The sequence below is a fragment of the Monodelphis domestica genome, chromosome 3, assembly GCF_027887165.1.
Source record: "Monodelphis domestica isolate mMonDom1 chromosome 3, mMonDom1.pri, whole genome shotgun sequence".
Lineage (NCBI taxonomy): Eukaryota > Metazoa > Chordata > Mammalia > Didelphimorphia > Didelphidae > Monodelphis > Monodelphis domestica.
The window spans coordinates 45023755-45041938 of NC_077229.1; the positions used below are offsets into that span (position 1 = coordinate 45023755).

The window sequence follows — 18184 nt, forward strand, 5'->3', positions numbered from 1 at the left end:
GAGTAATTACTCATATTTATTCACTTTCCCAATTTTTCTTCATAGTCCTCCTTATCTTTAGTTTTCTTTGAAAAATAAAATTAGCTAATGGTTTACCTATTTTGTTATTTTCTCCCCTTGAGGAAAAAAACTAATTAAAAAATAATTTAATGGCTGATTTTGTTTTCTTCAATTTTGTTAATATTTTTTCTGATTTTCAGAATTCCTATTTTGGTGTTTATTTGAGATTATCTACATATTTTTTGTTTTCTACATTTTTAGTTGTATGCCCAATTCTTTGGTCTGTTTTTTTTTTCTTTCTTTTGCTGATGAAAGTATTTGGATATATTTCCCAAATTTTGGTATGCTGTCTTATGCTACAATTATCTTGAATGACATGGAACTATTGTTTCTAAGATTTGTTCTTTGATTCACCAATTCTTATAGGGCAATTAATCCAAATTATTTTTAATCCAGGAAAATAATGTTATACTTAATATCTGGAAATAGATCATGAGTAAAACAAGGAATAATGTAGGCTCTTCCAAATTGTCAAAATTTTAAAAGAAAATTCTTACACTGCTAAATTGTCCCTCTGAGTTGAAATGGAATTCACTGGTACAATAGAAGAATTAAATGAATTGAACAGATCCATAGTTATAACTCTTTGTATAAATGAGGGCAAGCAATACTACATTGCTAGTTTGGGACTGGAGCAATGTATAGAAAAGGCCACAGAAGCAATCAAAGAAAGAACAAAAAATGACATTCCCATAATATTTCTAAACATTTAAATTTAAGTTGCATGATTCATTATGTGAATTACCACATGTATAACCAATATATGAAAATACAGTAAATAGGATATAAAACTTCAGGATATACCGAAGACCAAATGTTTTTTCAACTTAAAATTTTGCATATAACTACAGCAGTTCAATGCAATTGAATACAAATTTATTAATGTCTAATATGTGTAAATCATCCTGCTAGGCGCTAGAGGAAACAAAGGCAAAAAACAAAACTGTTCCTCTTCCCTCAAGGAGTTTACATTCCATTGGAGAGAGACAGCAGTACATACTTAATCAATCAACCAACCAACCAAATATTTATTAAACAACAACTTTATAAGTCAGGTAATATGTTAGGCAGCAGGGAAACAAATACAAAGAATGAAACAATCTCTACTAGCAAGTAGCTTATTTCCTAATAGGGAGACAATAGTAGGTACAAAGCATAAACAAAATGTGAATAAATACAAATAAATGCAAGGTAGTTCAATCCAAAGAAGCTTGAGAGGGACAGAATTAGCAAATCAGAAAAGGAAGAAAATAGTACTGGTACTACATTTTTTTAAACCCTTGCTTTCTGCCTTAGTAACAACTCTAAGTCAGAAGTACAAGGGCTAGGCAATTGGGGTCAAGCATCTTGCCCAGGATCACACAGCTAGGAAGTGTCTGAGGGCAGATTTGAACCCAGGTCTTCCTGATTCCAGGCCTGGTGCTCTATCCACTGAGCTATCTAGTGGCCCCTTGAAGAAAGAGGGGGACAGTATGAGGCAGAGGTGAAGAAAGAGTGTTCTAGGTATGGGGGCAGCTAGTGGAAAAGCCTGGAGAAAGAAGATCAAATCTTGTGTGAGAGGAACAGAGAAAGTCAAGTTTGACTAGATGGAGAAGAATGTAGAGTCCAGAAAGATAGGGCAAGATGAGATTGAGAAGGGCTTTACAAGCACAAGAGAATTCTTAATGTTTGATTGGGGGGGGGGGGGCACTATGGAGCCACTGCAGTTTGGTGACTTATGGGAGTGACATTTTTTCATATTAGTCATTTTGGGGAAAAGATCTTAAACAACATAAAAGAAGAAGAAATAATAAAGTGAAATGTAGAATGCTTTGGTCTGGATTTGGACTCCATCAGCTTATTCTCTGGAGCCATTTGACATTTTTTCATCATGAGTCTCTGGGATTGTCTTAGATCACTACATTGCTGAGAATAGCCAAGTCATTCACAGTTGTTCATTAAAAAAATATTGCTGCCACTGTGTCCAATGTTCTTTTGGTTTTGCTCTTTAACTTTGCATCAGTTCATATAAGTCTTTCCAGAATTTCTGGACTCATCCTGCTTGTCATTTCTTATAGTACAACAGTATTGCATAACAAACATATACCCCAATTTGTTTAGCTATTCTCCAATTAATGGACAACTCCTCCATTTTTCTTTGCTGCCACAAAAAGAGCTACAATAAATATTTTTGTACAAATAGGTTATTTTCTCTTTTTATTTTTTAAAATCCTTTTGGAATGCAGACTTAGTAGTGGTACTACTAGATTAAAAAGTACAGTTTTATAGCCTTTCAGCCTGTTCCAAATTGCTATCCAGAATGGTCGGATCAGTTCACAACTTCATCAATAGTGCATTAGTGGCCCAATTTCCCTCCTCTTCAACATTTAACATTTTCCTTTTCTGTTATATTGGCCAGTATGAGGTGATACCTTAGAGTTGTTTAATTTGCATTTTTCTAATCAAGAGTGATTTATAGCATTTTTTCATATGACCATGGATGGCTTTGATTTCTTCAGTCACATTTGTTCTTAATGAAAATCTCTTTGGCATCTCTGTGGTAAGTCAAGTGTGTATGGGGGGAGGACTTGGAATGGAGAGACCAATCAGGAGCTTATTGCAATAACCTAGGCAAGAGGTGGTGATTGCCTGAACTAAGGTGAACAAAAGGAAGGGATAAGATACAAGAGATGTTATGAAAGATGAAATGGCTAGGTACACAGGAGAGTGAGTAGTGAAGGATAATGCTAAGATTATGAACTGTGGAGACTGGAAAAATAGTGATACCTATATCAGAAGTAAAGAAGTGTGGAAGCAGGCTGGGATTTGGGGGAACAATGAGTATTGTTTTATATCTGTTGAGTATGAGAATCCTAAGGAACACCAATATGTTCAATAGAGTGAGATAGGAATCTAGATAAATAGACTTGGGAGTCATTGGCATAGAGATGTTATTTAAATTCTATGAGTTGATGAGGTCAACAAGAAAATGGAAAAGAAAAGTAGTTAGCTTAGGATAGAGCTTTGGAGAATTCATTTTAGGGGGAGGGGTGACAGCTTGGTGGCTTAGTAGATAGAATACCAGGCCTGGAGATGGGAGGACCTGGGTTCAAATCTGGTATCAAATACTTCCTAGCTGTGTGACCCTGGGCAAGTCACTTAAACTCAACTGTCTAGTCCTTACCTGCTATTCTGCCTTGGAACCAATACTCAGTATCGAATCTAAGACAGAAAGTATGGGTTTAAAAAAAAAAAAAGAATACATTTAGGAGGTATGACTTGGATGATGAACCAGCAAAGGAAAATGAGAAAGAATGGTCAGAGGGGGAGAAGAACCAGGAGAAAGAGTAGTGTTATAGAGGCCAAGAGAGGAGAGAGCATCCAGGACGAGAGATTGGTTAAAGGTGATTTTTACAAAGGGTGAAAAATTAAGTAGTCCTAGAGTCAGATTAGAGGAGTCAGCAAAGGTCAAAATGAAGGCAAAGCAGCTATGTCAGCCGCAAACCAAGCAGCTGGTGGGCTGTGAGTTTGACACTTCTGCTCATAGCCCACCAGCTGCTCAGTTTGAGACCTGCAGGGATCTGTTTCTGAGTTTGACACCTCTGTTCCAGAGCAAAATAAACAGACATCAAGAACGATGGAAGGGAACATTTCAAATGCCTTTTCATCAGATACAGAAGCAACCCTATTTTATTATTCATGCTGCCTATTTCCACTGGGCTAGAACCAATGACCATACTTTGCATAATTATCACCTTTAATAGCTCCAATTCAAATTCATGTGACTATTTCATGGGTTTCCTATTTGCACTGACTAGAGCTTAGCAAGTGGGAGAAGCAATTTCCCATAACTTAAAGTCCTTTATCTTAACACCATGGCCCCTTTCATACTATAGGGAGGAAAAGGTCTTAGGAACTCAGTTAAGCAACCTATCTAGAATGATTTTGTGAGGATTCCATGTGTACTGAAAAGACATCAAGGCCTTGGGGTGACACAGTTGTGAGCTTATTTAACCATAAGTTACTTTAAAAAAATGCTATCTATTGGCTGTTAGAAGAAAGCACCCCCAAATGGATCTGAGAGCGGCAGTGTTAGAATGCAGGCGCTCTAGAGCTCAACTGTAACACCCTCTGGGGCCCCTCAACAAGTTAGAGGCATAATCTAAAGAGAGTGCTACATTTATTTCAGATCTCTTCTAACTCTACTAACTAGTAGAGTTTAACTATTAAAGCATATTCCCTTTATCTCATACTAAAACTTGTCCTGGTCATGACAAGGTTATAAAAAAATCATCATAAATTTGCTGTGCTTCCCAGACCTTCAATACTCCTAATATTGGCAGCTGTTATTATTTAATCACTGAAAAATTGATGGCTCTAATGATAAGTTTTCAAGTTATATTCTCAAGGCATACATAGCACTATTAAAACAGATGGGATTCAAAACCAAATTACAATGTCAAAAAGTTAAATGAACATTGTTAACATCAAATGGCCATGGCCAAATGACCTGGATTTGTGGAGTACACTTACCTTCAATCTGCTAATCTTTAAAGTGGTGTAAGAACTAACTTCCAAGTAATGGCATCTCATTACATATCACAAGATATCATGGCATACCACACAGTAACTTCATTATTCTGGAGTTAGCCTGGCATCACTCCACATCAGCAGGCTCTCAAGCTTCACCTGGTCACAGAAGAGTGTGACTATATATTTATAGCACTTGCTTGCATAAAAGTTAAATTAGGAATATCAGCCTAATTGATTTGTGTTTAAGATAATTTCGTAAAATAATCTAAAGTCTACAACAATTAAAATAAATTACATGAAACTCTTTTTAATGGCCCATAATTTCCTCATTCATTTCTGATGAATCATTATTTCCATGACTGGCCTCAGTAAACAGGACAGAACACATTTACAATCCTAACCCTTCCGGCAGAGTGGCAGTACAGGATTCACAGGTGTTTCAATGTCGCCCCGTCACTGCTACTTACCTGGCACTGCTGGCGCAACTGTCTTAGCTCTTTGATGATCGGGGCTAATGCTGACTTCTTTTCAGCCACCAATGAGTTCAGTTTTTTTACCTGTCATTGGAACAAAAAGCATGAGCAAATGTGCTCTTGTTAGGGAAATAATCTCATTAGAATGAAGAGATGAAGAACTCTGAAAAATATAACAGTTTGGAGAGATGCTGAAAGGGAGAACTTTCCTTCCAAGGCAAACACCGGACCTGCAATTATTTTTGCTAGTTACTACAGAGAACTTTTAAAATTTGTATCAAAATATTTCATATAGGCAGTCTGAGTATGTGTCATGCTTTATTTGGAAACCATTCTTCTTTCCTTTGACCCAGAATTGGTTTTTTGGTTTTGCTATCTGCCTCCTAGACACCCAACAAAGGGAGAGAACAAGTTACAGAATCACCATCTCTGACATGCCATCCAGTGTCCGTCCTTTCACTTCATCCACTTCACTCTTTAGGGCAGACACCCTCTCGAGCTCCTCCTGGGTGTAACTGTAGCCAGAGATGCCCTTTTTGTCCTCAATGGTTTGCTGGTGAGCAAATGAGAAAGAGAAAAAACCCCACAGAATACACATGAAAGCCTTGGTAATCCACAAAACAAGGTCATAGATTTAACTATGGCAAAGCATTCCATGGGTAAATGAACAAACTTAATTAGGATCTTACAAGTACACTGCACATCTTGAAATCTAAGAGATTTACATGCCTATATGGGTTCATTCACACTCAATTTACCTATAGTATTTACTGGCATATAAAAGATATATCTTCAGGGTTAGATTTAAAATCCGTAAGTAATCAGTGGTTGCATCTGGAAGTAGGAGCGTCATAAGGGTTGTAGCACCTTTGTAAGAACAGAAGTTCTTAGGTCTTGGACACTGGTCTCTTTGTGTTTGGCTTCTATGTGTCCTTATTGTAGCTCCATATATGACTGATATGGGAAACTACTTATATTGCTTTTTGATCACGGAAGCCAGACAATTTTTGCTAGATCTGCACTTCCCCCCTGAAATTTTCATCAATTTTGGGGGAGAAGTATTTATTTCCTAAAAAAATTGTTATTTTTGAGGCTCACATATGTAGTAAAGATGGAAATTAAAAGTTGTAGAAGTATAGGGTTTCTGATTATTGTATATAAAACAAGGACAGATGCCCAAAGCAATAGCTTATTTTTAAAAAACTGGCCTATAATGCAATTATGAAATGAATGCTTCATAAAAAGGCAATAGTAGTCTTTCTTTTAGAAAGTATGAGGGGTCGTAATAGCCTGGAAGAGATAAAAGTCTGAGGAAGATGAGGATTGAAAAGAGGCAAAGGACTTTAGAAAGGAGGAAGTTACTGGGAAACAGAGTTGGAGGGAACAGTGTCTTAAGACTGGCTGGAGGAAAGTAGAAATGCAGCAATAGGGGATTAAGGAGGAAAGTATATATAGCAAATAAGAGATATACGTTTAAGGATCCTGGAAGTCTAAGACTGAGCTTGGATGACCACTAGTAAGGTCAAGGGACAAGATTTTAAAAGACGAAGTGCCTTATTTACATGAAGCTTTCTATTCATTTTGGCTTCTGACATTTTCCATGAGGGTCAATCAAAATCAAGGAAAACTAGAGCTAAATTCAAAGATGTACTTAAGCGGGGGACTAAAATAATCTAAAAAAGGCAGCAATCATATTCAAGAACTACTATAACACAAGACAAAGATAATTCTACACTACAAAATAAACCTCAAGTGTTTTTTTCTTTTGCAGTTAAATAAATAACAACAATAATTTCCTAGTTTTCTGAGGAAAAATGTTGAATTTAACAAGGTACAAATCTCTGCATTTTCTTGCTCTTATATTGACAATGGCCTAGATGAGGCCTAGATGGCATAATGTTACCAGCTGATGCTGAATGTTCTCATGACGCTGCTTTAAGAGTTCCTCTGTCCTCTGCAGAAGTCCAAATTCCGCTTTAAATTCAGCTATTATTTGATGCTTCTTTTTGAAAACTGTACTCTTACTCCGAAGTTTACTAACATAACGTTTAAACTGGAAGAAAGGAGAATATAGTAACATGTAATTTAATCTGCAGAGTAGCTTAATTGTTGAATGTAACATGATTTTCTCTTGCATTTGATGTTTCTAGGAGGCACAATGGTTAGAATACTGGACTGGAAGTTAGAAAGAACTGAGTTCAAATCCATCTTAAGATACTTAGCTAGCTATGTGACCCTGGGCAAGTCATTTAACCGTTGACCACCTTAGTTTCTTCACCTTTAAGAATAGAGATAACAATAGCAATTACCTCTCCCTGATTGTTGTGAGGATAAAATGAGATTTTTGCAAACCTTAGAGTTATGTATAAATACTTATTATTGTTATGCTTTCCAATAGGCCACAAAACTGTATTTCATGTGTCACAAAGGTAAATGATTTAATCATTTGGCTTAATTAGGAAATTTAGGACTACCTTTTAGAAACCCGTAAAAACCACCGACTCAAATAAAATAGTCCTGCTGGGTTTTATTTATTACCTAAATAGCTCCCCAAGAGTTGATGCAAACGTGTGAAATCTTGATCCTATTTATTCACTGAGACTTTACAATGCCCCAAAGCAAAAAGAACACTGTCCTACAATAAGGTTCCAGCAATAGGAAACTGATGGCTGGAATAAGTTACAAGTTAATATATCCATTCTGTATGTTATATCCATTTATTCACATGCTTAAAAAAAATAAATACATGAATGGGTAGGCAACAAAGAAGGAAGGGGACAGAGAAAGACCACAGCTTTAATTGTTAGAAAATGGCTATATTCTTTTTAGTAGCAGAGTATGAGACACAACAGGATTAAAAAACAAAAGTACAATAATTGTAGTTACCATTAGGAAAATTCATATATACTAAGAAGCTGTGATCTTTGTATCTGAGTCATCAGGATGAAATGTACTCTCAAGTGTTAGAAAGCTGTAGAAGACTAAAGGCTGAGAGGAAGACTTATAAGAGATAAATTTGATAAATACTGCCACGTGGTTATTTATCATTGCTAGTAAAAGTGGTATTATAACCAAATACCCAATCAGTAAGGAAAGACTATGTACTTATGAAGTCTGTGCCAAATAGCCAGAAAAATAAATGCCACGAACAGAAGGCAATGTGGAAGTTAAAGGAATTAATTTCATGGCTCACAATATAACAGCACTCACAGTTGGTAGCTTTTAGGGAAAGCACCCAAAAACTTTCCAACCATTGGGAAAAGTTTGTAATACTTCTGAAATTGAAGAGTATAACAGAGCATGCCTCTTTTGTAAGCTCATATATACCGAAAGATGCTGCTCATTTCAAGTGCTTTTTTAAATGTACCATAAATTTGATGTACTATAATTCTTCCAAATTTAATTTATCAATGAAGATTTTCAACAGAAAGAACTGAACATGCCGCATTAAAAAAATATAAAACAATTCCTACCAATTCAAACTAATTATACACATGATACCTGAAATATATTAGGCACTTATGAAATGTTTACAAAATTAAATCTTTCTTAAAATTATCCTCTTTTAACAATGGTCATTATTTTAAAGGCTAGTTTTTCTATGCATAATAATTAAAAGTTTAAGATTTAAAAATTATTATTTTATAAAATTCAAATATTCATAAAGTATAATTTTTATGCAAGATAAATTGCTGGACAATTCAAGGGACTTAACTATTACCTGAAGTTCTAATATTAGATAATCTTGCATAGTCAATTTTTAGCCTCTCTGAAATTTTTTCTACTTCAAATTTCTAAAGGAGTTTTGAAGTCATATTGTGAATTGAGAGAGAAAGATGATTCCAAACTGTTTTGTTAAAGAAGAACTATCCATTCATAGTCTATGAGAACCAGTTTCAAATACTTAAATTGTACCATAGTTAACTATGGTCTAATAACTTGTGAATTTTCCTCTTTAAGAATCAATGCTGAAGTCTGACATAACCATAGATTCAGAATCCCTGGAGTAACTATATGTTCTATTAAAAGTGTCCTGGGCAAGACGCCCAAAACGAAATCAGCTCTGTTCATCTGCCATCCTTAGTAAGATCTAGGCCAGAGCTTTTTCTATCTTGCTGTACTCCAAAACTATTTTTAAAGATAAAAGCTATAAAAGTTTTTGGTGAAAGAACAAATCCACAAATTACTCAATGCAGATTGGATTTCACGAGGCTTCTGATTACATGCCATTTTACATTTATACATTTTATCAATAGCAAGGATACTCAAGGTTGAATAAATCAATCTACCACACAACAAAGTAACAGCTGGGGTAACAGTGTGTTGAGTTCATCATTGTCTTCTTTTTTAAACAACATACTTAAACATGGAATTAACCAGTATAAGTAATATACTTTTTTAGGAATTTAATTATTGGTGGAAAAGAAAGCATTCAGGCATTCTAGGGTAGTTTCTCTTAACAAACAAAAAAAAAGAATGTTCATATGTCCTAGTCAAAAAAGGATGGCAGTACTCCAGGCAAAAATATAAGATGAGAAAAAGTATCTTACTGTAATTTGATCTTCAGTCTTTCCTTTTGGGGGCCAGGGGACATTTTTGCTTTTTTAGATGTATTTCCTATAAGAAACAGATTATGGGGGTGATTCCCCTCCTCCTTATTCTAGGGCAGTATTAATGAATGCAGAAATCTTTCTGATTTAATGGTGCCTTAAAGTACTATTAGTTTAGTAAAAAAAAAAACACAACTTATTTTTAAAAAATGTTTTCGCAAAAAAATGGGTATGTTTAAATAATTATGACCAATGAAGACATTTAGAAAATGGGTTTATATTTGCCAAAAACTGCCAGGAAAATTGGAAAACAGTATGGGAGAGATTAGGTTTAGATCAACATCTCATACCTGACACCAAGATAAACTCAGAATGGGTTAATGGCTTGAATATAAAGAAGGAAACTACAAGTAAATTAGGTGAACTCAGAATAGTATACTTGTCAGATTTATGGGAAAGGAAAAGATGTTAAGAGCAAGCAAGAGTTAGAAAATATTACAAAATTTAAATAAAAAATTTTGATTACATTAAATTAAAAAGTTTTGTACAAACAAAACCAATGCAACCAAAGCAACAAATTGGGGGAAAATCTTCATAACAAAAACCTCTGACAAAGGTCTAATTACTCAAATTTTATAAAGAGCTAAATCAATTGTACGAAAAATCAAGCTGAATAGGCAATTTTCAGATAGAGAAATCAAAACTATCAATAAAAACATGAAAAAGTGTTCTAAATCTCTTATAGTCAGAGAAATGCAAATCAAAACAACTCTGAGGTATCACTCATCCCTAGCAGATTGGTTAACATGACAGCAAAGGAAAGCAATAAATGTTGGAGGGGATGTGGCAAAGTCGGGACATTAATGCATTGCTGGTGGAGTTGTGAATTGATCCAACTATTCTGCAAGGCAATTTGGAACTATGCACAAAGGGCACTAAAAGACTGTCTGCCCTTGGATCCAGCCATAGCCCTTCTGGGTTTGTACCCCAAAGAGAAAATAAGGAAAAAAAGACTTGTACAAGAATATTCATAGCCACACTCTTTGTGGTGGCAAAAAACTGGAAAATGAGGAGGTATTCATTGATTGGGGAATGGCTGGCTGAACAAATTGTGGTATCTGTTGGTGATGGAATACTATTGTGCTCAACCTATCAATGAACTGGAGGAATTCCTTGTGGACTGGAATGACCTCCAGGAATTGATGCATAGTGAAAGGAGCAGAACCAGGAGAACAATATACTCAGAGATTGATACACTGTGGTACAATAGAACATAATGGACTTTGCTATTAGTAGCAATGCAACAATCCTGGACAATTCTGAAGGTCTTATGAGAAAGATGCTATCCACACTCAGAGGAAGAACTGTGGGAGTAGAAACACAAAAGAAAAACAACTGCTTGATCATTTGGGTCGATGGGGATATGATTGGGGTTATAGACCCTAAATGATCACCCTACTGCAAATATCAATAATATGGATATAGGTCTTGACCAATGACACATGTAAAACCCAGTGGAATTGTGTGTTGGTTACAGGAGGGGGGTTGGAGAAGGGGAGGGAAAGAACATGATTTTTGTAACCTTGAAAAAATACTCTAAATTAACTAACTAAATAAATAAATAAAAAGAAAAAAAAGAAAATGGGTTTATCCTCATCACCTGATGGCATAGTTTCATTTGTTTTTTGGAAAGTGAAATTATGGAGCTAGTTGCAAAGAAAAGCAATGTTGATTACATCGCCCAGTCACTGATTAAGCACCTAACATATACAATGCAATGCATTACTCTAGTTGATGTGGGTAATGCAGAGATAAATGGGATATGTGATGACTGCATTCAAAGGACTTATTTAAAAGGTGAAGTAAAAGATGCATACAGAAATATATAATCTAAACTAGAATAGCTTTCTCTTTGTTGCAGTACCTTCCCAATACTCCACATAAGCCCTGATCCTAGTCACTTGTTTTCTTCTCCTTGGAGCCTTTTCCAGAGTTCTAGATAGATACCATGTTTTGGAACAGACTGACCCCAAGGCTTCTTCAACTTCCTTGCCTCATACCGAGGCAGGCTTCCTCCTCAGGCTTCAAAGGACATGTTAAGGCTTACCACAAGGTTGGACTTCAAGGAAGGTCCTTTAATAATTACCTGGTTCTCTGTATAGACATCTCTCCAAATACTGATGCTCAAGCCTGGACTCATTCCTCAAAAGTTAGCATACACCCATTCATTTATATTTCCTTCATTCCAGTAATCCAGAACCCCTGGCTGCTAAAGTACATAAACAGTTTCTCACTCTCAACAACTCATTCCCTACTCTCATAGTCCTCAACCCTACATCTCTGTCCTCACCTTGTGTCCTGCTCCAGATCTGTCCATCTCTTCTAGTGTGCTCTTCTAGAATTCCTGCTTCATAATGAGTGCATTCCCTTTTATTTTAAACCTTTTCCTTTTTTATTCCTTCCATCTTCTGCTTTCTAGTACTGGCTTTACATTTACCCATGCCCCAAACTCACTAGTTATGGTAGAGTCAAAGTACTTGCTTTCTATTGTCATTTGGTGATTCTCCTACCACCATAATTTAGCACTCTCACCTCCACTGATGTTCATACTATTTAAATTGATCTCTTAATCTAGACAGATCCTAGGTCTAGGTCATTACTTTTTCTTAAACCCTTTACCTTCTGTCTTAGAATTGATACTGCATATCAGTTCCAAGGTAGAAGAGCAGTGAGAGCTAGATAATGGGAGTTAAGTGACTTGCCTAGAGTCACACAGCTAAGAAATGTTTGAGGCCACATTTGAACCCAGGACCTCCCATCTCTAGGTCTAGTTTTCAATTTACTGAGCCAACTAGCTACCCCTCCATGGCCATTATTTGTCATTCCCTTAGAATATTCTCCTTTCTTCCTCAATAAGCTCAGTGCCTGCCTCACAGTCTCTCTTCAACCTATCTCCTTGTCTCATACGAGGGAACACACATGGGGATGATGCTCCCTAACCTATCCTGAATTCCCCCTAAGTGTATTATATTCAATTCTCAGGACCATTTCCTCCACTCTTCAACAGTTACATATTAAGTTACACACTATTCTCTTCATCTTGACAAGTGTTCTACTTACATGTTGATGAACTCCAAAATTCTTTTACCTGATCATAACTTTAATCATTCTATTTTTCCCTATGTCTTATAGCCTTAAATAACAGTTCTCATCCCTTCATACTGTCCATAACTTCCAATTCTCCACTTCTCAGTTCATTCCCAGCTTACCAATCCTATACTGGCTACACTCTTCTCCCTTCCCTCTTTTGATCCCTTAGTGAATCAGGTCCACTCTATGTTTGAATCCTTTGTCCCCCTAACTTTCTCAGTGTCTTGCTAAACTACAGCCTTGGATTACTCTGTTGTTCTTTCTGCTTAAATTCATGCTGTTGAACAAAGAGGGAGAAAATCCACACAACAGTTCTGACTGGGTCCATTAAAAATTTATGTTACATATTCTCAATTATGCCCCTTTTCAGCAAGGCAATCTTTTATATCCCCCTCATTAATTCATTATCCCAATCATGTTTGGCTAATTCAAACTTTTTTCTACTCATTCCATTATCAGTTTTGTCTCATCTGTTGCTTTCCCTTAACATTCCCTCTTCTCTTCTCCTCAGCTCACATCACTCAGACTAATCTCTTTCTGTTTTGTGTGATATCCTTCCCAAAATTCATTATAAGTGAACTTTTGATCCCACCCCCCCTTCCATCATCTGCAGCATATTGCCACCATGATCACCCCTACTTTCTCTATAATTTTCAATCTCTCCATATAGTATCTCCCCCACTGTCTATGAACATTTCCATGTTTCCCTCAACTTAAAAACCCCTCACTTGATCTGATTATCTCTGCTAGGTAACATCTTATATCTCCCCTCCTCTTTCTGGATAAACTCCTTGACAAATTCCTTTCTTCTCACCACCTTGGGAGCAGAGCCCAACTGTAATATTAAGTTAAAAGTAAAAAAATAGTCTGGAAAATAAGCAAACCACAAAAAAAGAAACCTGACCATAAGAAGTTACTACGGTGACAAGAAAAATCAAGACCCAAACCCAAAAGAAGACATGTCAAGGCAACTACAAGCATCAAAGAAAAATGTGAATTGTTAGAAGTCCAACAAGAGCTCCTAGAAGATCTCAAAGAGGATTTTAAAAATAAAATAAGAGAGCCAGAAAAAAGAAATGACAGTGATGCAAGAAAATCATGAAAAGAAAATTCATAGCTTGGTAACAGAGGTATAAAAATAGTGAAGAAAATAACACTTTAAAAACTAGAATTGCCAAATAGTAAAGAGGCACAAAAGATCCACTGAAGAGAAGAACATCTTAAAAAGGAGAAAACTGCCAAATAATAAAAGAGGTACAAAAGCTCACTGTTAAATAATAATCACTTAAATATAATCACTTAAAATTAATATTGGGCAAGTAGAAGCCAATGAATCCATGAGATGACAAAAAATTGTTTTAAATTAAAATAGAAGAAAATGTGAAATATATCATTGGAAAAACAACTGACTAGAAAATATATTCAGGAGAGATAATTTAAGAGTTATTAGAATACCTGAAAGTCATGGTTAAAAAAAAAAGCCTAGATATCACATTTCAAAAAATTATCAAGGAAAACTGCCTTGGTATCCTAGAACTATAGGGTAAAATAGAAATTGAAAGAATTCATTGATCATCCCCTAAAAGAGATCCAGAAATGAAATATAATATGCCCAGGAATATCATAGCCAAATGTCTCCCAGGTCAAGGAGAAAATATTGTAAGCAACTAGAAAGAAACAGTTCAGACACTGTGGAGCCATAGTCAAGATAACACAAGATTTAGAAGCTTCCACATTAAAGAGCTAGATGGATTAAAATATGACATTCCAGAAAGCAAAAGAGCTAGGATTTCAATGAAGAATAACCATCCTTCAAGGAAAAGAATGGATACATAATGACAGAGGATTTTCAAGCATTCCTAGTAAAAGAACCAGAGCTGAATAAAAAATTTTGTTTTCAAATATAAGATTCAAAAGAAACATAAAACGGTAACAGGAAAGAGAAGTTACGTGAAAATCAATAAGGTTAAAATGTTTACATTCCTACATGGGAAGACAATTCATAAAACTCTAAGAACTTTATCATTATTAGAGCAGTTAGCAGGAGTATATATAGATAAAGGACATAGGTATGGGATGATTACAAAAAATAAAATTAAGGGGTCAGAAAAAGGAGTGCACTGGGAGAAGGGGGAAAGGAGGAAAAATGGGGAAAATTATCTCACATAAAAGAGGCATGAAAAGAAGAGCTTTTATAGTGGAGGGGGGCACTTGAACCTTAATCTCATTGGAACTGGCTCAAAGAGGGAAAAGTATATATACTCAGTTGGACACAGAAATCAGTCTTATCATAAATGATGGTAGAATGGGAAGGGGAACTGATAGAAGGAAAATTAAGGGAGGTAGAGGTCAGAAGCAAAACAATTTTAATAAGAGACAAAATAAAAAGATAAGGATAAACAAGGAAAAAACAGGATGGAAAAAACAAGGAAAAAAAAATTCACCCATACAGAATGGATTAAAAACCACAATCCAACAATGTATTATTTTATTTATAAGAAACACACTTGAAACAGAAACTCACAGTTAAAATAAAGGGCCAGAGCAGAATCTATTATGCTTCCGCTGAAGTTAAAAAAGAAAACAAACAAACAAACAAAAAAAAGCACCCCCCCCCCCAGGGATAGCTATCATGACCACAGACAAAGCAAACACCAAAAAAAAAAGACCTGAGACCTAATTAAAAGAGACCATAATGCAAAAAAAAAAAAATTATATTCCGTAAAGGATCATGAAAACACAGATTAAAAATTAAGTGGAAATTAAATAAGCTAATCCTAAAGAATGAGTAGGTCAAAGAACAAATCATAGAAACAATCAATAACTTCAGTAGAGAGAATGAAAATAATGGGACAACATATCAAAATTTATAGCATGAAGCCAAAGCAGTACTTAAAAGAAAATTCATATTCCTAAACACTTATATCAATAAAACAGAGAAAGATCAGATCAGTGAGGAGGGTATACAACTAAAAAAAATCCTAGAAAAATAACAAATTAAAAATGCCTAATTAAACACCAAATTGGACAATCAAAGGAGAGATGAATAAAACTGAAAGTAAGAAAACCACTGAACTAATAAATAAAACTTTTGTGAAAAACAAACTAAAAAACCACTGGCTAATTTGATTAAAAACCAAACCAAAACAAAACAAAATTACCAGTATCAAAAGTGAAAAGAGTGAATTCCCCACAAATGAAGATGAAATTAAATAAATTAGGATATATTATGCCAATAATATGCTAATAACTCTGACAATATAATTGAAATGGATAAACATTTGCAAAAATATAAACTGCCTAGATTAATAGAAGAGGAAAGAGAATAAACAACCCTATTTTAGAAAAAGAAACTGAACATGCCATCAATGAGCTCACTAAGGAAAAATTGTCAGAACAAGTTGGATTTATAAGTGAATTCTACCAAATATTTAAAGAGTAACTAATTCTAAAACTATATAAATTATGAGTCCTAACAAATTCCTTTTATGACAAAATATGGTGTTGATAGCTGTAAAAATGGAGACTTGAACCCTGGACTCAAAACCCCAGAAGTCCTTGCTCACTTTCCAGAATGCTTTGTAATCGCACTGAATTCTCACCTGGGCAAGATCACAAATTATTATTTAAAGGAGTTCTCTGCCTACTGAGGTCTCTTTCCTACTTCCCCTTCCCAGCAGACACATCTCTTTCATAATGTAGGTGAGATTGTCTAGGCCTCTTTGGGCCTAGACATGTGCTTTCTTATTCTGTATTTTCTTTAATCCTTACCCTTTAATAAACCTCTAAAAATATAATACTCCTTGCAGAGAGAAACTAATTTCTACCTGCCTCAGTTTCCCCCCCAAAAAATTTTAACTCTTACATAGCTAAACCGGAGAGAATGAAAACAAAGAAAGCTACAAACCAATTTCCCTAATGAATACTGTTGCAAAATTTTTAAATAAAATCCTAACAAGGAGATTACAGTAATATTTCATAAAGTCATACACTATGACCAGGTAGGATTTATAGGAAGAATGCAGGACTGATTCAATATTAAGAAAACCATTAGCATAACTGACTAAATCAATATCAAACTCAACAAAAATCATACGATTATCTCAACAGATATAGAATAAGTTTTTTACAAAATATAACACTCATTCCTATTAAAAACACTAGACAGCATAGGAATAAATGGAGCTTTCCTTAAAATGACAAGTAGTATCTATTTAAAACCATAAGCAACCATTATCTGTAATAAGGATAAGTTAGAAGCCTTTCTAATAAGATCAGAGGTAAAGCAAGGATGCCAATTATAACCACTATTATTCAATATTGTTGCAGAAATGTTGGCCTTAACAATAAAAGAAAAAGAAATTGAAAGAATCAAGAACAGGCAAAGAGTGAACAAAACTATCACTCTTAGCAAATGACATGACAGTGTACTCAAAGGATCTTAGGGAAGCAATTAAAAAACTAACTGACAATTTACAATTTCAGCAAAGTTATAAAATAAATCCATATAAATCATTAGCATTTCTAGATTACCAATAAAGTCCAGCACAAAAAGATAGAAAGAAAAACTCCATTTAAAATAAACACTGAAGGGGGCAGCTGGGTGGCTCAGTGGATTGAGAACCAGACCTAGAGACAGGAGGTCCTGGGTTCAACTCTAGATTCAGCCACTTCCTAGCTGTGTGACTCTGGGCAAGTCACTAAACCCCCATTGCCTAACCTGTACCACTCTTCTGCCTTGGAGCCAATATATACAGTATTGACTCTAAGAAGGAAGGTAAGGGTTTAAAAACAATTAAAAATAAAATAAAATAACCACTGAGAGCAGAAGTTGGGAGTCTACATGCCAAGATAAACCTAGGTACTATATGAATACAATTCCATAACAGTTTTTATACAAATAAAATCAGATCTAAGCAAGTTGAGAAACATTAATTGCTCATTGGTAGGTTAAGTCAATATAATAAAAATGATGATCTTACATAAATTAATTTACTTAATTAGAGCCATATGAATCAAATTACAAAAAAATTATCTTATACAGATAGAAAAATAAAACCCAAAATTCATCAAAATTCATCTAAATAATAGGTCAAGAATATCAAGGTTATTAATGAAAAAAAAGTAGAGGAAAGTTGCTTAGCAGTACCCTATCTCAAATATCATTATAAAGCAATAATTATCAAAACAGCCCAGTACTGGGCTAAGAAATAGTGGTGAATCAGTGGAATAGATTAGGATCACAATACACAGTAGTAAATGGCTATAGTAATCTAGAGTTTGGCAAACCCAAAGATCCAAGATTTTGGAACAAGAAAACACTATCTGATAAAAATTTCTGGGGAAAGTAGAAAGCAGTTTGGCAGAAATTAGGCATAGACTGATATCTCACACCATATACTAAGGTAAGGTCAAAATGGGTACATGACTTAAGACACA

General features: G+C 35.0%; 1 protein-coding gene and 1 non-coding gene across 7 annotated transcripts in view; both read right to left on the reverse strand.

The window, feature by feature from the left end:
• The window catches only part of IFT81 (intraflagellar transport 81), a 141454-nt gene that overhangs the window by 17022 nt on the left and 106248 nt on the right, over positions 1 to 18184 (reverse strand). For all 6 annotated transcript variants that reach the window (XM_001363920.4, XM_056821771.1, XM_056821769.1 and 3 more), the window contains 3 exons: positions 6949 to 7098; positions 5470 to 5598; positions 5040 to 5129 (listed from right to left, as the gene is read on the reverse strand). In XM_001363920.4, coding sequence (XP_001363957.2) covers positions 5040 to 5129; positions 5470 to 5598; positions 6949 to 7098 — 369 coding nt within the window. The remainder of the gene's footprint in view (positions 1 to 5039; positions 5130 to 5469; positions 5599 to 6948; positions 7099 to 18184) is intronic.
• MIR7289 (microRNA mir-7289) lies at positions 3543 to 3601 on the reverse strand. The gene has a single exon (NR_127490.1). It is a non-coding gene; the product is annotated as a microRNA mir-7289 (primary transcript).